The 23,262-nt window shown below is 48.0% G+C and overlaps 6 protein-coding genes across 6 annotated transcripts; 2 read left to right on the top strand and 4 right to left on the bottom strand.

Annotated features, from left to right (window-relative positions):
• Positions 1-296: 296 nt before the first annotated feature.
• N7478_001482 (uncharacterized protein) lies at positions 297-1,328 on the bottom strand (the record flags this gene model as incomplete). Its single annotated transcript, XM_056917697.1, has 2 exons — positions 297-1,073; positions 1,269-1,328. The coding sequence occupies 2 exons, from the start codon at positions 1,326-1,328 to the stop codon at positions 297-299; spliced, it is 837 nt and encodes a 278-aa protein (XP_056785577.1).
• A 1,092-nt stretch (positions 1,329-2,420) lies between these two features.
• Positions 2,421-2,846, bottom strand: N7478_001481 (uncharacterized protein; the record flags this gene model as incomplete). The annotated part of the gene is made up of 1 exon (XM_056917696.1): positions 2,421-2,846. The coding sequence occupies one exon, from the start codon at positions 2,844-2,846 to the stop codon at positions 2,421-2,423; it is 426 nt and encodes a 141-aa protein (XP_056785576.1).
• A 7,662-nt stretch (positions 2,847-10,508) lies between these two features.
• N7478_001480 (HAD-superfamily hydrolase) lies at positions 10,509-11,699 on the bottom strand (the record flags this gene model as incomplete). Its single annotated transcript, XM_056917695.1, has 2 exons — positions 10,509-11,418; positions 11,485-11,699. 2 exons carry the CDS (start codon positions 11,697-11,699, stop codon positions 10,509-10,511), a joined length of 1,125 nt encoding a protein of 374 aa, XP_056785575.1.
• A 934-nt stretch (positions 11,700-12,633) lies between these two features.
• N7478_001479 (Zn(II)2Cys6 transcription factor) lies at positions 12,634-14,940 on the top strand (the record flags this gene model as incomplete). Its single annotated transcript, XM_056917694.1, has 4 exons — positions 12,634-13,714; positions 13,771-14,605; positions 14,667-14,835; positions 14,902-14,940. The coding sequence occupies 4 exons, from the start codon at positions 12,634-12,636 to the stop codon at positions 14,938-14,940; spliced, it is 2,124 nt and encodes a 707-aa protein (XP_056785574.1).
• Positions 14,941-15,184: 244 nt separating this feature from the next.
• Positions 15,185-16,510, bottom strand: N7478_001478 (acyl-CoA desaturase; the record flags this gene model as incomplete). Its single annotated transcript, XM_056917693.1, has 1 exon — positions 15,185-16,510. The coding sequence occupies one exon, from the start codon at positions 16,508-16,510 to the stop codon at positions 15,185-15,187; it is 1,326 nt and encodes a 441-aa protein (XP_056785573.1).
• A 1,178-nt stretch (positions 16,511-17,688) lies between these two features.
• N7478_001477 (NAD(P)/FAD-dependent oxidoreductase) lies at positions 17,689-19,034 on the top strand (the record flags this gene model as incomplete). Its single annotated transcript, XM_056917692.1, has 3 exons — positions 17,689-18,456; positions 18,522-18,827; positions 18,906-19,034. The coding sequence occupies 3 exons, from the start codon at positions 17,689-17,691 to the stop codon at positions 19,032-19,034; spliced, it is 1,203 nt and encodes a 400-aa protein (XP_056785572.1).
• Positions 19,035-23,262: the final 4,228 nt, after the last annotated feature.

Raw genomic sequence — 23,262 nt, 5'->3', positions numbered from 1 at the left:
CTTTGGTCCACAGATGTCCGCACTAGTGATCACAACTGGCCAATCAACAGTCTTAAAATCCGAGAAGATGCCCAAAAAAGCGCCCGGAAGTCTTGACTTGCTTGCCAAACCTGTGCCATTCTCAGCTTTTACTCCGTGTTTGTGTACTGCGCTTCTCTCTAGGTATAGGACTGTCCGACGAAATGCAACATGTCTTACCAAAAAAAGCATCTCAGTCTCATACTCATTATACTGCTATTGAGCTGAAATGATGATGAGACAGGCTATCAATTGAGAGGTTCACAAAAAGCAGTGAATCAAAGTTCAAGCGTTCCCAAGCATCCTCGGTAGCCAGAGGAGTGCGAGAGGAATATTCCGGAGTTCAACTTCCCCAGGCCGACTGGGCAGGACTGGGTGTCACATTCACGAAATCCGCAAAATTGAACTGTTGCCCCCGGGGTCCCCAAGGTAGCTTTAGCAGCGTGCTGACTTGGTGGGGTTGGGGGTGGGAGGCATGTGTGCTTCGGAGGGGGAGTCCGAGGGGGCGACGAGCCCGCTACGGAGCCAACAACCTGAAAGCTATGCAAGGACGGGAAGAGGTAATTCTTTTCATCGTACGGGTTTTGATACACCGGAGAGGGCATCCCCGGGATTGAGGCATCGGACATAAAAGGGGCCTGGTGTCTTTGAAGTGTCTTGTGACAATTTAGACCCGGCGAGGATTCGGGCAATTGATGGGAGCTCCTCCATGAGACCCGAGGAGGCGTTGCAAGGCATCCTGAATCGTCGTATGAGCGAGCCAGCTTTCGGCTTGCTGTCAACATGGAGTGCAGCGCATTGGAATCAAATTTGACTGCACGTTTGTTCCGGGCCGATCGTGGAAGCTTTTTGGAGTAGGTCGCAGCCTGCATGGTAGGCGACGTAAAGGGTGGCCCGCAGCGGCTAAATGGAAATTCGGAGGAGTAATCGAATGGCTTTTCATTGTCAGGAGTACTCTGTTTGGCATCCTTTAGGTCTGAACTCGGCCCATGGAACTGGTCATGTTGGTACTTAAGTTTGGCTAAGCCCAGTTGCAGGAGCAACTTCAGGGAGACCTGTTCAAGCGAAGAGAGTATTAGCCAGATGTCTTTATTTGATCCAAATATCTGAATATAATCCAAGACTGGTCCTTAACCAGTTCTTTGGGGTCCTTTCGTTCAGACAAATCATACGGGCCCAGCAGGCTTCGCAAGTTTTATCAGATGACATCCCCTCCCTTCTTCCCCCTCGTATCCCCGAAGGTCTCTTACCTGAGCAATGTCAACCTTCCGAACAGTCTTCTCCGCCGAATCAGGCTGTGGGAATGTCATTCTGGGCAGGTGGATAGAGTGGAGAGAAGAGAACGTGAGCTGGCACGGAGCCAATTGGCAATCGAAAAAGTAGAGCTGATCCGCCACAACACATTTAGGGCCCACGATAATTATTTCAATATCACCACAGAACCTACATCAGGCAGATTTTGAAATATCTTCAATTGTTAATTTATCCGGAAAGCTGAGCGCGTGGGGACAAAAAGACTATTCTAACCTACAGAAACGAAAGTCACGTGGTGTGAATCAAATCTCAACGCAGGGATGGAGCTACGGCGTGTTAGGAATAGTGCGGTCAAAATACGTTCGGGTCAACAAATCTGGTTCTCTGTATTTCACGCGTCTCTACTTTAAATACCGCGGAGATTACTAACAAAAACATGTATCTAACCGAGATAATGCGGGAGACTGCAATTACGGTAATTTTAGTGATCTAGCAGAAATACATCAAGCAGAGACAGTGTGGCTCATTAACCTATTTAGGTTTAGCGCGATCGGAGTGGGTCGCTAAGAGCCCGTGTGTTCTGTGCTGTTGTATTGGCGTCGGAAATCGAACTCAATATCTGCAGGGCGAAAAATAACCAGTTTGTCATCCTACAGGTTCCTACCACTACTGGCGATCGACACAACTATTATCTACAATAATGTTTTAAACAAAAAAGGGGGATATGATTTTCGAGCCCACAAAAAGGGGCGTTTAGGGCTGGGGAATTTTTACCCGAATGGGCACCATGCACCAGAGACAAAGTACCAAGTGCGATCCGGTGGTCTTCCGGTGAAACCCCCACCAATATGGGCATTTCTCCACCCAAAACGGATGCACCAAATTCCAGCCAATGTGAAAGAGGCACCAACCATCTTCTGCCTCCCAGTGAAGCAGCAAATTGAGAAAGGATCGGCCAAACGATTTGTACTTCTGATCAGAATTTTCACTGTACAGAGTACAATGGGGTTGCAAACCGAAAATCTTCCAAAAAGTTAGTCCCGGAGCTAGCATTTCTGTCGAGGTTTGTCTATTTTTTTTTCTTTTTTCTGTGGAGTTGGAAAGCGGAAACAAGACATTTGTGTTTGCTCCCAACAGCAAGGGCCTGATCATGCAGCCTGCACTTCAACAAAATCAGAATCAAGCCGCGCAATGACCGTAACTTGGAACATAAAAGCGGCTGCTAGCAGAATTCGGAGTCGATGCCGGCCGACTTCATGAATTGCTATGTCTTTGAATGCCGCTACTCGCTGACAGCCACCATCCATGATGGTCTCCAGAGATGAGGTCAATGATCCACTGAGCCCCTTTCCAGATAGGTGGCCTCGATTATCGCCCAGAGAAATATTAAACGCGAAGGTCGCGCCTTTTTGCATTTCCTCAGAGCCTAGAAATGCCACGTTGACAATTATAGGGAAAGGAGCCCCTTGACACACTTGAGACGGAGGTCCACATTCGAAAGAAATGATTGGACCATGTGAGACCATCCGTGACGCTCCTACTCCGCTCGAAAGAATGGGATACTGACTCGACATGTTCGAGGAATAAAAATGCTGCTATACTATCGTCCTGGGTCTCTACGAGGGTTTTTTTTTTTTTTGGCTCACCCCTAGTTTTATATATTCGCGTCGCTCGTGTAAATAGGTGTATTCCAAATATTCAGAGTTTCTGTCCAGCTTTTAGTTTGAGTGTGGAAGTACTTTTGCCTCACCGTGCATGATTTGCCATTTATGGTTAATCGCGTCGTAGATCTCTGCGCCGAAGGTAATTTTCTTTTCATAGGGGGTTTGCTTGTTACTCTCAGACTCTTTGCTCTTTCTGCGGATTGCACATCCGCTCGTGTATTGCACAGAAATCTCTGGTCGTTGGGAGTGGTGGAGGTTGGAAGGCTAGATCCCATCGAGTAAACGAGGGATATGAAGAAGGCTCATCGTGGTGGAAGACGCTGTCCGCCACATGTTAATGGGCGAGTGCTTCTCAAAGAATGTCAAGGGGCTGGGTGCATCCGGCATTGCTTCAGAGCAATTGCCTGACCACTTCCTTGCAGGTTAGCGTGAAATCCAGAGTTTTTCAAATGCCGACACGTTTCACGGCCATGTTAATTGTATTATTAGTTTTTGGAGTCCTGTGCTGTGCTGAAGCCAAAGGTTTTGCAAGGTCAGTCTGGCATCCTGCGAGACGAACACCATCACGGGCATTTACCTAAAGTGAATCGTTTTGTCGATGCGAAAACTGTTGCAACGACACTCTCAGCCAAAGTAGACATACACTTGAAGAGGTAAACATAATACGCACAGGCGCGCGTACGTGTAAATGGGGGGGTTTTTTTTTCATGAGTTCGTGATTCCTTGTCTCGTCGACCCCAATGAATGAGGCTGCCGTTCTCTATTGGTGTTTTTATTATTATTTTGAAATTCGTTGCTTTGCTGATCGGCACCAGCCTCGAACCAGTATTTCCTTCGGAAAAGACTTAGGGTTGCAACCAAGCCATCTTCAGTGATCTGTTCACTGTGCTGTAGTTCAAAGGAAGATTGATTGTTATTATTTCAGGTTGAATGCATGAGGCTATATATACAACAAGAAGATCAAGTTCATTAGGAACCAACTTAATGCTTCGTATAGATATCTCGGGAAATAATTCCGATGCTGCGGCTTGGTTCCTGGTCAGCACTAGCCTTATATCACAACACCGGCAACCACCGCCCAGTTGATGCAAATCCACGATATAGGCGACATGGCGTTTGAGGGAGAAGTGACAGTGGGCAATGAAGCAAAAGGCGCAATAAATCGAGGAATCTGAAGTAGCTTGACAATTTTGAATCGTCTCTTTCTCATAGCTTGTGTGGACGGACTGTTTCCATCATCGTCTGGGGCATTGATACTCTCACGAGTGAATCTCAAGAGAAGCTGCATCAGCCCCCAATTAGATGTTTTCACAGCGTGCCAGTGGGCAGAACGACCTCTTCGATCCCGCGGGTCTGAGAGAATTCATGTTGACACGCTCATCTTTGACAAACGCATCAACTGCGATTGGGTCGTCGTAGATTACGGCCAAATGAAGGGGTTTTTGCCGAGGTCGTTCGTAATGTTGGCATCCATACGAGAATCTCGCAAGAATATTTGGAGAATCTCATGCTGTCGGTATTCCAGTGCCACCACAAGCGGCTGCTGTGCTTTTGGGTCTCGGGTGACGACTTCGATGTCTCTTCGACTGAGTAGTTGCTTTACAATGGGAACGCTGCCCTGAGTGATTGCTATCGACTAAGCACTCTGGCCATAAAGATTGCATAATGAGACTAGAAGGCGATCATGCTGTAGTAGCCAGCCCAGTCCCGTAGTCGCCCTCTTGGACCGCGCACATCAAAGGCGGAAGCCTGCCATAAAAACGATTCATGTCCGCAGTACACCAACAGAGGTAACTGCTCTACCGGGCAAGTTGTTGTAAGGGTTCCTCATCATAAACTATCATCAAATCGTCGGAAGGCGGGACTGGTAGACCCATTATGCTGTATTCGGACTGCATGGGATCTAGCGCAGGAGATGAGTGCCGTAGATGAGTGCCGTAGGTTCAAATGTTGAAATCAGATGACGAGCAAAATCAGCGGTGACGGAGTCTATGCATCTTCTTACAAAACGACCACCCCATTTGTGCGACTTTACAGCCATATTTGATAGCATTCCTGGGCTAGCGCTGCATTGGCAAGTAGACTGACAAACAGCATTCACTCCCGGTAGCCTACCACGAATTCCTGGCGCATAATAACGTAATTCCCAAGCGAGCCGCGCTCCCAACCAAATAATAATAAATCGAATCCATTTAAATCAACCAGAACACCATATTATTAACAATATAACCTATTTATCCCTATTTGGACAGGCTGTTCTTCTATGCCCCTGAATATGACAATCTGAGCAGGTTGGTAGAGCTCTAGTTCGTGGTTCTAAGCTCGGTTATGGTGGTAGAGACTGTCTAGTTGGTTGTACGATAAGGGCTATAGTAGCTGGTTAAACCAATTTTTCAAGCTCTACCACTAATAGGCCTATAGAATATATAATTTGCTGTCGAGACCTTCTCCGCTACTGCTATTTTTTCGTTTACCTTGCGTAAATCCTGTACTTCTTTCGATAGTATAATCGCGTGCTACATATTGATTTCACAGCTTTTAATCAATTAGTTTAACGCGCAATACGACGGGATTAGCGGGCTATTTAAGCGCTTATTAAGAAGCGATTTAACTAAAGAAGCTTGTCGACGGAGTTCCTTAAGTGTTTTAGGCGTTTTTAGTGTAAAATTTCGGCTTGATTCACTACCTCAACTAGGCGGAGGTATTGGAGTACGAAGTTGAATATTAAGCTTAGAAATCACCCGTTCTGGATCGTATAGGAATAATCCAGTAGCTACAAAGCTATTCTTGATAGTCTCTAATTTAAAAGCTTCGATTCGAGCACTAGGATAAGTATCAAGGAAATCAAATTTGTTGATATGATTAAATCCAAGCCACATTTTCGATTCAACTAGTCGACCATAAGCGCGCTTTAAAACCACAAAACAACCTACATCAAGAGGCTGTAAAAGGTACAATAGGTGCACAGGCATACAAATTGGAATAATGTTATTTTAACTACAAAGTTCGTCGAATTTTGGAGTTAAATAACTTCCATAACCATCGAGGACTAAAAGTCGATATTTTCCTTTCATCCGTAAAAATATCGATAGAATAAAGACTTTTTCAAGCCAACGAAGTCGAATCTCATCGGAAGTCCATCCATTAGGACTAACTTCAAATCTCCAGTCCTTAGGAAGGCCATCAGTCCAACCTCTAATAAAGACTTTCCCTTTGAAAATAATCACTAGAGGAAAAGCCCATCCCGACGCGCCTATACACTCAATAGTAGTGACCCACTCACGATTTCCTGGTTGTAAAAGTGAGCGCCGACCGTAGTATTCCAATCGAGTAATAATCTTCGCTGTCGCTGTTAAGCCCATCGCGAAACCGGTTTCGTCAAAGTTATATATCTTCGGGATCAATACCATTTTGGAGAATAGTTGTTTGGGCAAGATTAAACCATTCTTAAATAATTTTTGAACCCTCGCACTTTGCACGCTCGTAGTTATATCGTCTTGAGAATCGACTCGTGAGTTCAGGATTTCGTTTCACGTAATTTGTGACCCAGTTTTTACCAACAGTTTGAACTGGGGTTGAACCACGCGCGGCGAGTGAAAGATTTGCTATTTCTTGCACAGTTGTCGGTCGGGGGGCTGCTCCACGAAGATCCATAGAAATAACCCAATTCTTCAGCGTCTCTTCTTCAGTTTGGGTCAATTTATAAGAGTTGGCGCGTGTTTCGCTTCGATTTGAAGTCCCACGGAGACGCGTACGGAGGGTGGTTTCGGGCACATTAAAACAGCGTGCAGCTTGTTTTATAGCGCTAATCTCTTTGTTTTGAATAGCTATAATAGCTAATGATATCCTGCCCTCTTGTTCTGCCAATTTTTGACGATTTTTAGAGCGAACTGGTGGCATAGTGGGTGGTTAACAAAGAAATATCTGAATACTGAACGCGTTTTGGGTGGGGGGCGCGGCTCGCTCGGGAGCGCGACTCGCTTGGGAATTATAGTGCAATATATTCGTCAACCCCTTCTGCAATGACCCTTGTCCTCTGAATTATTGTTCGTATGCTAATGTGAGCGGAATATATGAAGGTAAAGATGGCCCTTTGGGGAACAAGTGTTACAACAGGACCATTGTTGGATGTCATGAAATTGATCAACGTAGGTCTAGTAAGCTATCATGTCCCTTTACTAGCATTCGTTACCACCTGCATTTTGAGGTTGTTTGTGGCACTGCAAGTAGACCAAAAGGAAGCCGAATAGTCATTTTAGTTGGCTCCATTATGTGCCTAATGTGAAGACCTGCTGAGTGTAAGTTAATTAATCTTCTCACAAAACGGACCATATTCAATCGCAAGATTCTCACACCAAGTGCTACCAGGATGTTACCGTCCACTCCCAGAATACGTGTCAGAGACTGACATGAGCTGTATACGATATTGGAGGATGTGGACCCACATAGCTTATCTGGGTTCCCCTGAACGCGAGGAAGCTGTCTCTCTTTTGCTTCCTCTTGCTACGTCTTGTATCTAGAGTCGACTATAGCTTTCTCAATATTGATTATTCATTCGGAAGACACACTCCTCATCCAACGATACGTGAGATCCTCACATTCCTAGAACCCCATTGTGCCGCTCCAAGGAGCTCCGTCGGCGTTCCCAAAAGCTCCTTGATTGTTCCCAGGAGCGGACGATTATAGGAACAAGTCAATACTTCTTAGGAGCTCCATTTTCCTGAGAGCACAGCGACGGTCTCATATCCGCACATATCTATGGTGGGTCCAGCAAGTTGGCACTAGCTAATCCCGCGTCCGAAGATTGGTAGCTCAGACTAAAGGCACATGTTTGTTTCTTACAGGAGCTAAACGACTCCGCAGCCTTCGTTCTCCCCCCCCCCCACAGAGTACGATGAGGTGAGGATACTTGGGAGACAGTATTTGGCCGATAAGCCATTCGGTCCTTATTTTCCCTGCTTACCCTATTCCTGCAAAATGGTTGGAATATCAGCACACGTAGCGTCGCAAGCGATAGCAATGATGTGGCTCGGTATTTTGAGGGTACCGCTGGTGATTGGTGGGCATGGTGGGACTCTGGAGGTACGGCATAAGTTGAACTGTCAAGAGAACCACCCCATCCTCAAAATGACAGGATATGAATATTGCATTTCTATGACCACCAGTCCCATAAAATTTGTTTCGGTGAAAACCAAGGATTCGCCGTTCAAACAAGCCCACCCGAGATCAGGCCATTGAAACCGGCACATCAAAAATGGGAGACAATCTGATGTAGCTAATACCGATCTGTGATATAAAGATAATGCGTATAATGTAGCTAGTCCAATTCGTGGAGTTTCTAACGTAAGCCTTAACTGATGGCAAGGAACACCGTTTAATGTTCAGGGATAATCTCCTTGGCCTCCTTGGTTTCTCTGTGCGGGGTGTGAGGGTATTACGTATCTGTTGATGAGGAGCGTGTCTTTTAATGAAGGATCATATTAACAAAAGGTATAGTCGACTCTAGATACAAGACGTAGCGCGAGGAAGCAAAGAAAGTTAGCTTCCTCGCGTTCAGGGGAACCCAGATGCGCCATGTGGGTCCGCGTTCTAGGCTTAGCGTATATGCCTCATCTATATCCCAGACACCGGAAATGGGAATACAATCAATGAACCTGGGAGCCAGTTTGCTCCTGGGGCTCTTGAGCCATATCCTGGAGCCGTTGGCCTTGATCCCGGGGCCAGGACTGTGGGGATTCAAGTAGGGTATCCTTGGGACCGGTACACTTTGAATTCACGCGCAGGCTTCTGGCCCGAGCGTGTTCTCTTTGCGAAATGGCTGGTCTTGGGGCTCTTGAGTCATATCCTGAAGCCCCTGGCCTATATCCTGGGCTCTTATCCTTATACCGGGGCCACTGCGCTCTACACTGGGGCTATAATTCAATAGCCGGCTGGCTATGTAGCTAGTATTACTTTTCCATCCCGAATTCACGATAACTTATTTAATTAACCCAGAACGTCCATCATTGTTCGATCCGGCAAAGATAGTTCTAGTCATGGATACTTCTATGGCCAATTTGCCCCCGGAGGCTGGAGCCGTCCTCAAGGGAAAATATCTCAATCATCGCGATAGTGTCCATGTTGTCAATCGCTTTTCTTCTTAACAAATGCTTTTTTTCACGCGATTAAAAATTCATATATGCATATTCGTGAGACTTTAAATATGCTGTATATTCGCATTCAACTATTCCTTTCGGGGCCCTAATGAGCACGGATCGGTTTTAGCCCACCATTCTGTTACCAGAATGCCGCGTGATAACCCAAATACCTTACCTGCATCTGTCTATATTTACGCGTGGTGTTTGACTGGTCCGTCTGGTGCCGTTTATCTCCGGGGTCTCATCAGTGTGGTAGTAGCGTTACAGTGTCTGAGAAACGCGGAATTCGCGATGGGTGTAGTCGATGTAGCGCGATTCCATCATGTTCAATTAAGCGAATTGCAATTAATCTTGAACCACGCTCGCTATTGATGATTGGTTCTTTTGAGGGGTGAACACCCCCTCTGCCTTGCACTACGCTTCCAAAAATGGTTCCACGAAATCCCACTCCTTCATAAGAACCTGCACCTTCTTTTTTGAGGGCTTCGATTTCCCCTTCCAAACGTTCGATTTTCCTTCTTGCGCAGTCTTCGTCTTCTTGAAACCTGTATTGTCTTATTAGTCTTCCTCTTCTTCGCGTACAAGCCCGGACCCAGATTGAAAGTGTGGGGACATACTCCCGTCCGAATAAGCAAAGACATCATGTCTTTGCTTGATGTACGTAATCTTCCGCTAAGCTGCGACCCCCAGCGTATAGAATTTAGGGGTATTGGAACCTGACACGGAAGATACGTCAATCATGTACGAATCAATCATTTATGCTGAAAAGCATAAATTGTTCACTTATCTGTGTACACAGTACTTAGCTGGTGATTCCAACAGTAAATCTAGACCCAACGTAGCAGCATGCTTTGCCACTCAGTATCCTTCATCATACTTCTACTGGGTGGGAGTCTCACGACTTTTGACGTGGAGCCAAGACCAATGGAATCTGCCATTCAGACGCAGAGACGGCATGAGAGAAAAGAGTGGAGCTACTAGACTAGACAAAGAAATAAAGCTCAATGGGATCTCTTGCACATTAGAGGATTGGAAATTTGAAGAAAGGATTTTAAATAAGTAGTTTCGGCGAGTTTGGTTGCCTATTAATCACTTTGGCAAGTCAAAAAAAAACAAAAAAACCAATATCAATGAAAATTGAGACCCGAACGGACAGCAATTCTGAGACAGCATGTGACTTTTGATCATGAAGTCATTTTAAGGTGGAGCCAATGAGTCTAGATTTTTAGTTGGTGTCTTTTATGCGCGTGTAATCTCAAGCCCGATTTATGTTCAACCCACTAGCATGTCCTAAGAACAGTAGAATAGCTCCAAATGACACTAAAAAAGCTAATTGGGAATCACGATCGGATACGTCATCAAATATAGCCTCACTGTCGAGTGAGTGAGGTGATCTTGAGTAGAAGGCCCCAGGAATCTAAATCTACATCTCGTCTCATTGGATGTAGCCTTTTTCATTCGTCTTTTCAAGTTCGCGCTCAATGGCAAACTTGACAGCATCATAAACGTTGTCGCAAATCTTCTTCGGCTCGTATCGCGGGATAGCCCCATTCTGATAAACACCTGTCTTGACCAGGATGGAGTACCATTCCTGATCGACAGTCTCATCGAACTCATTTGTACCGCGAATGTCTGACTCGGGAGTGTCACCGAAAAAATAGACGGTGGACGGGGGCTCGTCGATGCCATGCGAGTCACTTCGCCATTGCTGTAAGAGCCGAGTTGCGAACTGGAAAGTGCCTTTTTGCGGCTTGCCAAACGCAATAGTGAGGAGTTTCTTCCCGGTAATGGCCTGGTAGAGGGCCTCTAGGGAAGCGCGGAGAGCACCCATGCCAATGCGCGAGTAGTCGTGCGAAGTAGACCAGACGACATCATTGTGCGAGAAAAACAGAGTTGGGCCCTCGTCGAAGGTGTCCGATCGTGTGCCCAACTGGCCGTTCTTGGTCAACAAAACATCCAAGATGATCTGCTGATCGCCAGCCCAGTCGCGACTATCCGCAAAGACGAAGATAGCGTCGATCTTGGTCTTTTTCAGGTCTAGTGTCCGCGAGTTGTTAAATTCCTCTTTCGTCAGCTTTCGGAAGGGAGTGATGTCTTGACGAGTCTTGATCATGTCGCCGGGGGTGATGACGTCTTTGAAACCATAGCCTTCAGCGACGATGCGACATTTTTCGCCTTCTCCGCCCACGACGAGGACGGTGTTGTATCGCTGTGCCATCTCACGCATAGGGGTGTGGCCGCAGATGAACTGACCCCGGTCGATCTTCTGACCAAGCTGACGACTCAGGTCCGAACACCGTTCTTCTTCGGTTTTACCACCACCGTTGGTAAGAAAGATGTAGGGGCTTAAAAATGATACGTAAGTAGAGAAGGTAACGGGTGAGGCTTCTAAAGGGGGGTATAATTCTCACACTCGAATTCCATAGGGATTCTCGCCATTAATATATTTCAAGGCCTTAACAGCCTCGGGGATGGCTTCTCCACCTCGCATTAGGACTCCATCAATATCAAAAGCTAGTGCATAGTCGGTACTAGTAGTCACTATTGAAGGCGTCGCCAAAGAGGCGACTAGTTGGACAGCTTGTCCCGCATCCAGACTGGCGCCTTGATCGAGATTGAGCTTCATGCTGTTTGAAAAAGTGAATTTGCTATTTCTGGAAGAGGGACAATGGAAGGGTCTGCAAATAGATCGGATTGTTGTCTAGTTTACGACTTTTCTCTCCATCTCATGTCTAGTCCGGTTTAAGTATCTGATCAGGTTACGTCATAACTCATAAAGGGAGTAGTTTTATTGGGGTTGGCGCACGTGATACCTACACCGACATTACTGAGGGCTCCTTACCCCTCTTACAGCTGCCTCATGGAAGTCAGCTTCTTGCCTCTGTAGCTAGCTCGTCATCCCTCACGTAGTCAAGACTCGATTTTGCCCCTCCCACCTTCCCTCTGTATATAAAAGCAACTACAATACAGACACATTGCCTCCCTGTGAAGGGAGCGCGGATGGGCCCTATCTGACGCTTCTGGTCTAAGACCGCAGCGCCAGGTGACCCGTTACAGCCAAACCATAATCTCTCTTCTTCTTCGTCTTAACTGCGTGAGGTCACCAATAAAAGTGTATTTTACATTATTTAAAATGTCAGACTGTTACATATTTCTGCACGGACGCTAAAACTGCCACTTTGGGACGCTCAGAGTCAGATACGAAACGATCATCACGTGCAATCCTGGGCTTATGAACCTCGGATCTTGGCATACGTAACCAAATCTGTGAAGGGCGACGGGCGTCTTGTTCTAGAGCTAGTTAAAAGAAACTACACAGGGTACAATGCCGAAAGAGAGAACGTTGCCCAGTATTTGTGTCTGTCCAGTCTGTCCCTCGAAGTGTTTAAAATTGCGCTTCCACGTGACACCCCAGTCGTCACCAAGAGTTGGCCCACGACAAGAGACTTTGCAATGTTTGCCAGCTTTGTGGGGCGTCCGTTAACTTTTGAGTTCCCTTCCCCCCTTCGACTCTTCATCACCGCCCTCATACCTGCTTTCCGCGAATGTGCATGCAGACTATGGAAAACACCCAATCCACCCCCGTTCTTGGAGCGCAGCGCAGCACCGCACCATTCAAGCGTAGACTCAATGTTCGCCAACCTCTGAGCTGTACTGTCTGCCGCCAAAGAAAATCTAAATGTAACCGACGTCTGCCTTGCTCGGCCTGCGAAAAGCGACAGAGTCCACATTTATGTGCCTACAGCCACAACTCCCAGTCCCAAGCCTCACGGGTGTCGTCTTCACGTAGGGATGATTTAAGCTCCCAGCTTGAAGGTCTGGAAGCCCTGGTCCAGCGACATTTGGCTGCTGGAGCGCCGCGACCACGCCGTGACAATGGCCCTTGCTCGCGGGCTGGACAGCCCTCATCAAACCAATCGCTCACCATGTCCGATATTAATACACAACCGGGTTCTACAGGAGCTTCTCACTTTTCACCTCTCGAGGGCAATTCTCTTGCTGTGCCCGTTTCCGATGACACCCCACAATCAGGTCTATGCGGGGCTTTATACAGCTCGGATGATGGTTCAGTTGAGTACAAAGTTGACCGCCTGCATTGGTCTGCTGGACTATCGGTTCGAGATGCACAACATGTCTCCCAACAGCTAGTGTCTAAATCGCCCGTGAACGGATTCAACAATGGTTTCCCGTTTTATGCGGCTATGCCCGCGTCTGTCGATGCGTTGCGTGCAATTATTCCACCTAAGCAGCAACGTGACTATCTTGTCTCGAGGTACTTCACTGCAATTGCTCCTCTATATCATGTTTTACATGAACCGAAGTTCTGTGAGGATTACAGCAAATTTTGTCGTGACCCTCAATCCGTCCCCTTATCTTGGTTAGCCTTGTTGTATGTTGTTCTAAGCCTAGGAACATCTACATTGGAGGATGGCGTGGAGCTGCTGCGTCATTTGGGTGTCGAAAATGGCCGTTCCACATCGGCAACCTTACTCGCAGCACATTTCCAAGATGCGGCGATGAGCTGCCTCGCGGCTGATCAATTCATGGTGCGACATCGACTGAGTACATTCCAAGCTTTGACAATGCTTATCTATGCAATGAACAATAGAGAGGGCACTGGTTCCACATGGGCCCTCCTAGGTATGCATGGCAAGCTATCCAGTGTGACCCTTTCTTGTCTTCTCACGATAGAGCAGGTCTTACTGTTCACATAGGCACGGCCTTGGGGTGTCATATCGACGGCTCTAAACTCAAACTTGACTGTATCGAGGCGGAGGAACGCAGGCGTGCGTGGGCAGCCCTACTCATGCTCCACACCACTCAAGGGGTTGCTTTTGGTAAGCCTGAAATCACTCCAATGTATAGGAAGCACATAACCCTACCAGCGGATACCAACGACATGAACATTCTTCACGATCGAATCGAGCCCTCACCAAATCACCCAACACAAATGACATATTTAATTTATAAGTTCCAACTCTACCAAACGAGCAGCAGTCTTATTCAATGTCTACTGGATGGCCCTCAGAAGCCCTCAGAAGAGCTTGTCCTTTCATTAGAAACTCGAATCGAGGCTGAACGACGAAAGTGGGATGGCCGCTTCGCACATGACAATGAAACCAGTCTCTTACAAGGTCACCATCGCGTCCAGTACCATCTGCTTCTTGCTTATTCGCATCAATTGATACTCTTGCTCTTTCGGCCCTTTTTAAACGATAACTCTACGGGAAACTTCTCACAACGCGTGCAATCCCGGTGCATGACATCTGCCACCGCTTTACTGGAAATTCATAGCCTTTTCTTTGAGGATCCAGCGTTCAAGGACTTTAAGTGGTATGGAATGGGGCTAGGGTCTTTCCATGCTTTCCATGGCGCAGTTGTCCTGGCAGCCATCTTGCTTAAAACAGGCGACAGCGATCCCGCATACCACATGAATCGGACTATATTAGATGGCTCAATACAAAGATTCTCTTCTTTGGCAGAAAGAAGCAGTATCTGCGCTAGGGCGATTGCTGTTCTGCAATATCTTCGGTAATTTTCTACTCTTCGCTCTTCCAGTCAACAGAATTTCACTGACGCCAAACATGCGCAGATCGCTTTTACAGCTGGATCAACAGAGCATGCAGAATAGTAGTCTTGACTTGGGTCTCCGGGGGTTTGATGATACGCACCCTGCAGAACCAAGGCCGGTGGACATGAACGATATTTTGACCGTCCGGCTGGAACCTAACAAGTGGGCTAATGCTTCTACTATTGACTGGGTATGATCGAAAGAGCATATGCGTGCTTACATCAATATGATTGTTACTGATGGGTTTTATGTTTAGGATGAATGGGAGCAGTTGATACAACCTGGATTTTCTTAATATACTATTGCATATCAGCTCTGACACCATGCCCAAGTACATTGTATTACTGCGTTCAAAAGTGAGCACGCATGGAGCATGGGTGACACGGCACGATACTTAGTGATTGACAAACTAGAACAAGCTAGTTGAAACCACGTTTGTATCCTTCCTAATTAAATGTTCTAGGAGGGGAATGGCATTTATACCAAAGTGTTCCATGGAAAGGCGCTGAGTATGTCTATCCATGATCTGTCCCAATTACTTACGACACAAAATATCGCTGGTCAGAAGCTACTGCCCTCTGGCATTCAGCCAGAATAGTTGCTTGTCTGCCGACGACCGATAAACGATCAAGCACCTCCTTATTTCCATCCACGAATCCGTAAAGAGCATACGGAATCCCGGTCTCACGACAAAACTTCTGAACAAGCTTCTGTGTTGACCGAAGATTATGCCGAGGAATTCTTGGGAAAAGATGATGTACTGCCTGAAATTGGAGCCCACCATGGAAAAAGTCTAGCCATTCAGGACAGTCAATATCCATTGTTGTCCTGAGCATTTTCTGGGCAAATGATTCATCATTCCCCAAGTCCATGGCTGACATGGCAAAGTGCGAGAGAGTAAACTGCACATGAAGCGGCATGTTAACCATATGACTAATCATGACGAAGGTAAAGCGATTCCAGTTATCGGGTATCGAACTGTATACCAAGCCATACCCATACCAAAGACAGAACGTTATTATTCCGAGAATTTCAAACCACCTATGCCACCATGCGGCTCCTTTCCGAGGGCCCTGGCCGCGGATCAGAAACAGCCAGGACTGTGCATACAGGTTGAACCTCCCAAACGCCAGCACAACATAGTACATTTTGACCTGATATGGAATCCAGAATTTTGCAATTCTTCCAAAATGCATCCAACGCTCATGATATGTTGAGAACAAGCTGCCCAAAAACCGGTGGTTCACGGCAAGTAGTGGCAGGTGCTGGTTATCAGGGTCGTGTTCAGGCGAGTTGGTGACAATATGATGCACGTTGTGGGAGCTTTTCCACCACCCCATAGAGAGACCCCCAATAGGAGCTGCAATGATCATGGCGATCAAGGTGTCGATTGTAAAGTTGTGGGTGATACCCATATGCCCTGCATCATGAGCAATGAACACGAGCTGTGACCAGAACAAGCCCAGGAAAGCTGCACTGATCCAATACACCTCCATCTTCATGAAGAGCCATGTCAAAGAAATCAACAGTGCGCAGCGCATCGCTTCCCATACGTATGAGATGTAGTTACACTCATACAGGCCACTTAGACGAATCTCCTCGTGGAGAAGACGGTACTTGCGAGTGATTCCCGTCTGTGTCGTTTTGTCCACCGGTGGGTACTTGGTCAAATCAAGATCGATTTCTTCCCTCGTTAAGAAATCTAAGAACCTTGTGGCTTCTGTATGTCTCGATCTAAAAGGGTCAAGGGGTCGCAAGTTGGCATTTGCTGCTCCTTGTGCGTAAAGGCTGGTTGCCTTCGTCTTCAACGAGGTACTTGTTGGTTTCAAATCGACTGGGGAAATACCTCGTTGAATTGGCGGCATTATGTTTTCCCAGGGCCCCTGAATGCGACCTATTCGATAGCGCTTCATCTGACGACAAGTCTCTGGAGAGTGTAACCTGCCCGAGCCGTTCATTAGCAAACTCTGCTGCCTTAGTATGAAAAATTAAGCACAAAAGAAACTCATTTGCTCAACTTACGATGTGATCTCGTCAGTAGCATCTCGACCTACCATATGCTGAATAGGCTTCGATCCTCCGGGATGGTATTTCAGCCAGCCATTCAGCCGAAGAGCAATTTGATCCATGATCACGATCAGAGCATTTTCTTCAACAATAAGCCTCTCAATCTCACATCGCGAAAGTACAGGCGTACTGTATTGGCCCATTTTCAGCCGATGCGTTTTCTGGGAGTGATGTGAACGAGAGGAAGAGAAGGTAAAGCGTGTAAACACAAAGCTGTTTAATGCTCTCAATATTCTGTTGACACGTCCAACAAAAGCACTGCACTATACGACAATTCGAATTCGCTCTTCGTTGTTGTACATTGTACAATAACGTCAACGCCCTCGTAACAAAATGCTCTCTTGGTCGCGAACGCTAGCAAACAAAGGGTCAACTGGGCCCACAACCAATTCCGTCCCGCCAGGCATCCCCGTCAGGCATCAACATTCATTCGGCCGGTTAACAACGCAACGACAGGTGCTCTCGTTTCTACAACGACAGCAAATATCTTTACGTCTTTCTCGGAATGTGTTTACCACACGTATATTTGTTTGTAATCGCAAGTGTCAAAAAAAAGTGCTTTGCAAATTATTAGCAATCATGAAATGAACCGGATTCGAAGGTTGCCTGCCGCAGTGCGCCTCATCTCCCCCATTCATCTCCGCCCCATTCATCTCCGCCCCATTCATCTCCGCCCCATTCATCTCCGCCCCATTCATCTCCGCCCCATTCATCTCCGCCCCATTCATCTCCGTCACGACTCTCTGACTGCGACGGTACTATGATGCTCTAAGCACGTTCCCGCATTCAACCATGTTGGCTGCTGAGATCGAAACCTCTGACTACTGCCCACATGGCTTTCCTTGGCAATATTTCAACCATTTATTTTACTTTATATCCTTTCTGTTCTTCTGTTTTTCAGATATTCGTAACAATTACCACAAACCGCCTAATCAAATCAATCATGACGTCAGATCGATTTCAACTTTACGCCAAAATGGTGAAATTTGCTGTCCCATACTTTTGGAAGCTGCTCATCCGGCGTGTCTCTGCCTTTCATCACAAGTGGACATACCATGCCAGTCCTAGTGCTAGGAATATCGTTGTGATAGGTGGGTCTTTTTCAGGGGTTCACCTAGGCAAGAGACTTAGCGAGACGGTCCCCACGGGTCACAGAGTGATTGTTGTCGAACGGAACTCCCATCTTTATTATCTTTTCAACTTTCCGCGCTTTTCTGTGATTCCTGGTTACGAAAAGCAAGCATTTATCCCCTATGACGGATTAATTAAATGTGCACCACCAGGCGCGCTTCAATTTATTCAAGACACTGTTACTCATATCAGAAAGGACTGCATTCAGCTCGCCTCGGGTGGGCAAATACCGTTTGCATACCTGGCCATTGCCACCGGTTCCAAACAAAACTTCCCAGAAAATATCACGGCATCAGAATCCAGGGAAGCATGCAACGAGCTTCGACAAATACAGAAAAAAATTCAAGCAGCACGACGTATTGCCGTCATTGGGGGTGGGGCACTTGGTGTTGAGATCAGTGCTGATATCAAAAGCTTCTTTCCCCAGAAAATCGTCACGCTGTTTCATTCCCGGGATCGGCTTCTGCACCAATTTGGGCCTAAACTCCATGGATTTGTTATCGCAGCTCTTCAGAAAATGGGTATCCGCATTGTACTACGGCAGCGGCCGAGGGTTTTACCGGAAAGGAACTGTTTAGAGTGGTCAAGTCATCGAGAAGAATTTGACTTGGTTGTACGTCCACCCTTGCTTTTGAGAATGACAAGTAGTTAACTAACCATGACAATATCTGGATTCAGATCCCGTGCACCGGCCAGACCCCTAACTCAACAATTGTGACTGGATTTGCGCCTGCCAGTGTCTCACAAGAAACCCAGCGAGTCTTGGTCAAGCCCAGCTTGCAGCTGCAAGACGCAAGGTTCCCAAACGTTTTTGCACTCGGTGATGTTGCAGAAACCCATGGCCCGAAAATGGCGCGAGCTGGATATTTTCAGGCAGAGATTGTATCGGAAAACATCTTGAACATGATCAGAGGCAACGCTCCGAACAAGCTCTATCGACCAATGATGGAAGTCGAAGGGGCCATAAGGTTATCACTGGGAAAAGTAAGTTATCCATTGGCAGAGATCCTTGCTCTTTAATTTTGTATATTGCGATGGTTCTAAAAAGAACGTTGTTCACAGAACGCTTGGGTCCTTCACGTCCCTGGCAGTGATCGAGATCTTTTGGTATCGGGCGATGACGGCAAATTGGATTTAGGAATCAATGAAGGGTGGAACATGATGAGGGTGAAAATGGAAGATGGCAAATAAGACTGTTTCGACAAGTATTGGGACTGTCAAGGTAGATCGAGAAGAAAAGACGGTGTACTCAATTGTAAACGACGAATTTAAGCACACTCAACATTTTTGCAAGATGCCCAGCTATCCATTTATGATACGTTTCCCTTTTTCAACCAGACGCTTCCCAAGGATCGATAAGGGTCTGATATACCTTAAATTTTCGTACCCTGAAACTCGTACAAGAAGGGTTTTGCGTGGCTTCACTTTTTGTCTTGTTTGGTGCACGGTTTGGGGAAGATTCATTGTTTTCTGGTCCAAAGAAATAGGGTAATTAAATTCAATCAAGTCCCGTTATTATGAAACCATGAGTCAAAACCTAGATTGCCGCCTTGTTGAATCTCAAAGGACGAAAGACACCGTAGATCCTTTCCTCGACAGGGGCTCCAGGAAGTTATTGTTTTCATGTTACTGTACAGATATACTTGAGCATTTTTTGTTCATTAGCGGTGCCACTGGATATGCAGCCTTGAATTTCAGAACTCCATGTCCGCCGAAATTTTCCAACACAACTGCATTCATAGTGTCAGGCACTGACATGATGTGAAGATAAAGAAAGGAATATAAACCCGGGTGACAAATAAATTCAAGGTCAAAGCTGCTCAGGCAACGACTGTTCCCCCCAAAAATATTAAGGGGCGGAAATTGTTGATGTACCAAGCTTCATTTGCCACTGCCACATTGCAAGGCAGCAAATTCGGTAAATCCTGTTGTGATATAAGGCTGGTGCAGATCAGGAACCAAGCCGTCCCATCGGAATTAATGCCGAAATATCTATATACAGAATCAAGTTGATTTCCAATCAACTTGTTCTTCTCGTTGTATATATAGCCTCATATTTCCCTCTGGATGACAATAACAATCAATCTTCCTTTGATTAACAACAGGTTATGAGCCCGGGAGCAATCTCTCGGGTGCCGTCTCTACTCATCTGAGAAACATCTTATCTATCCATCTTGATTATATATCTACCCCGCTTTCAACTCATCAACTTATCATCATGTCGGCTCTGGTCCATGACTCCCCAGACCGAGCCGTCACGGCCATCGAGCCTCTGACAGGAAGCGACAACTTCGCTACCTGGAAACGTCTCATGACCTCCTACCTCAAAGCGAGACAGGTCTGGGACGTGGTGTCGGGCGACCTCCAGCGTCCTGACTGCCTGTTCAAGTACGCCAAACCTATTACGGCGGACATCCACCCCTTGGTGGAGCCCCACCTCAGCGGGGCGGTGAGGCAGCGCGCCATCGACGCGCGCCTCGAAGTGGAGGTCCAGGCGTTCGAGCGCCACCGTGAATGGTCGCGCCGCGAAGCCGAGGCCTACCATACTATCTTCCGTTACTTGTCCCCCCACATCAGCATTCATGTCGCGGGACTCGAAACATCTCGCGACCTCTGGAATGAACTTGAAGAACGGTATCGGCGGATGGAACTCGCCACGTTCTGCGAGCTGTTCGCCCAGTTGCGTGAGACCACAGGCGAGCGCTGTGGCAGTGCACGCGAGTTTGTCGATCGTGTACGGATGTTAGTACACCGGTTGAATGCTATCGTCCCCGGATCAATCGGCGACCGGACGCACATTGCGATTCTGTTGACTCAGATCGGACCAGAATACATCTTGATTGTAGATGCGATCCAAAATGACAAAGATCCAGTCAACCCGACCACGATCGGAAACCGTCTGGCAAATGCAGAACAGACGGTGCAGCGGAAGGACGCCGCAACGCTCCCGCATGGAGCGTCTGGCGCATCGAATAGCCCTTCAATCAATACCGTGCAGAAGAATACCAAAAAGTGTAACTACTGCAAGAAGCGCGGCCATGTGGTCGCGCAGTGCTGGAAGAAACAGCGAGAAGAACAGCCGTCCAGGGACCATGCCCTGAAGGCCGAACGGAGTGTTTCCGGCTCACCAAGAAGCAATTTGCGAAGTATACCATCAAGCCAGGTGGAAGAACGGCAGGGCCCGCCGACTTCCAAGAGACCGCGGATCAATGTTGTGAGGGCGAGGGTGACGACTCTCTATACCCACGCACCGTCACCCCGGTGGATCCTGGACTCGGCTGCCACCAGCCACATCTGCTGGGACCGGAGCTGCTTCAGCAGTCTGCGGCCCCATCGCGAGATGTTGGACACGGCGGGCGATCCAGTGGAAGCCGAAGGGATTGGGACGGTGAAGCTCACGCTCCGGGGGAAGTTCAACCAACCCCTGGTGCTCAAGAACGTATACTTCGCGCCACGCGTCGGGATGAACCTGATCAGTGTGCCGAAGTTGCTAAGAGACCGCTACTCGGTGGTAGCGCACCCGCAGAACGTCTTTGTGCAACGCCGAGGACGAACGGTGGGGACCGCCTACCATGCGGAGGAGGATCTGTTGATCCTGCGGTGCCATGTGAGCAAGAGATCTCGAGAACGAGTCCAACTGGCGAGGGCGCCGACGACCTATGGCCATGCAGATTCCCTGGAACCGCAGGCGGTGGCCATGGACGTCGACAGCCGTGAAGAGTCAAGTGGCGTAGGATGCGCATCGCCAACCTCTGAACTCGGTGGTGAAGCTGTGATACTCGAAGCAGATGCGGGCAAAGGAGTGGACCAGGCCTCCGAAGCGCTATGGCACGCTCGGATGGGACATCTGAACCGGGGCGACTTGAGGGTGGTCCTCCGGCAGACCGGCACTCCGTACCGACCGCTGACGCAGGCGCAACTGCAGGCAACGCCGCGTTGCCCGGCGTGCATGTCGGGTAAGCAGCATCAGAAGAGGAACTCCCGTGCAAGGCGGCCACGTCTGCATTCAACGAGAATTTTTGAATTGATCCACTCGGACATCATGGAGATGCCGATTGCCAAAGATGGCAGCAGGTACGTGATCACCTTTACTGACGATTATTCTCGGGGCTCATGGGCCTATGCCATGAGATGGAAACATGAAGCGCTGCAGAAGTTCCGACAGTTTGAGGCCTGGGTGCACCGACAATTTGGGGCCCAGATTAGAAGATTTCTTACCGACAATGGAAGAGAATATCTGCCGGTCGGAACACACCTCGAACGCCAGGGAGTTGAGTTTGACACCTCGCCGCCATACTGCAAAGGGCAGAATGGGCTGGCCGAACGAACGAACCGCACTATCCGGGAGCGGATCAACACGCTCCTGTCCGATGCAAACCTTCCTCCTTCCTGGTGGGTCGAACTTATAGATACGGTAGTCTATCTGAAGCTGCGCGCGCCAGCATCAATTCTGCGAAAAAGGACACCGTATGAAGTGATTTATGGGAAGCCGCCCTCGCTCTTGCATCTACGCCGGATCGGCTCTCGTGCCTGGGTGTTGATCCCAAAAGAGCATCGAGCCAAACTCGGACCGAGGTCGTCCGAGTGCCGACTGCTAGGTTATTGTGAACCCAACCAGTACAAGCTGTACGAAATCCACTCAGGAAAGACAATATTCTCCCGTGATGTCGAGTTCGATGAGAGGACCCCCGTGGCGCCACTCATCGAGGGGGAAACAGGCAACGACCTCCCGGACAACGCTCCTCCATCATCTGTCTTTCCACCAATGCCAAGTTCAGCCAGCGAGCTGCCAACACCTCCTGCGTCGCCATTACCTCGGTCGAATGAACGAGAGAAGCCGCCATCTGAGCGCGAGGATGAGACACCTCCAGTGATCAATCCAAGCCAACAGGAAACCGACTTGACATCGGATCTTGGGTATTCGATGTATGGTCGCAGACGAAGACCATCACGGCGTCTCCTGGAATCGCTGGGGAAGGTGTACTCGGCAGGCGCATTGAATACTGCACCGGCCAGACAAGCCGACCCGGCAACCTTCCGCGAAGCTGTGTCAGGCCCAGACCAGCTAATCTGGTGGGCCGCCATCCAGAAAGAATATGCGTCGCTTCTCGAACACGGAACATGGGAAAAGGTTCGGCGGGAGGACATCCCCGCTGGGGATCATGTGATTGGGTGCAAATGGGTCTTCAAGACCAAAACCAACGGAACGCGCAAAGCGCGACTGGTCATCAAAGGCTACCGGCAGAAACATGGCATCGATTATCACGAAACGTTTGCGGCTGTGTCGCGCATGGACTCGGTCCGCTGCATCGTCGCCAGCGCCGTGTTGCGCGGATGGAAACTCCACCAATTCGATGCGGTTACCGCATTTCTCCATGGAGACGTCGATTCGTCTATCTATATGGAGTTGCCCGAAGGC

The sequence above is a fragment of the Penicillium angulare genome (assembly GCF_028827245.1).
Source record: "Penicillium angulare strain IBT 27051 chromosome Unknown utg000001l_segment0_segment0, whole genome shotgun sequence".
NCBI classification, from domain to species: Eukaryota; Fungi; Ascomycota; class Eurotiomycetes; order Eurotiales; family Aspergillaceae; genus Penicillium; species Penicillium angulare.
The sequence above is the reverse complement of the archived record's forward strand: the minus strand, read 5'-3'. Positions and strand labels throughout refer to the sequence as shown.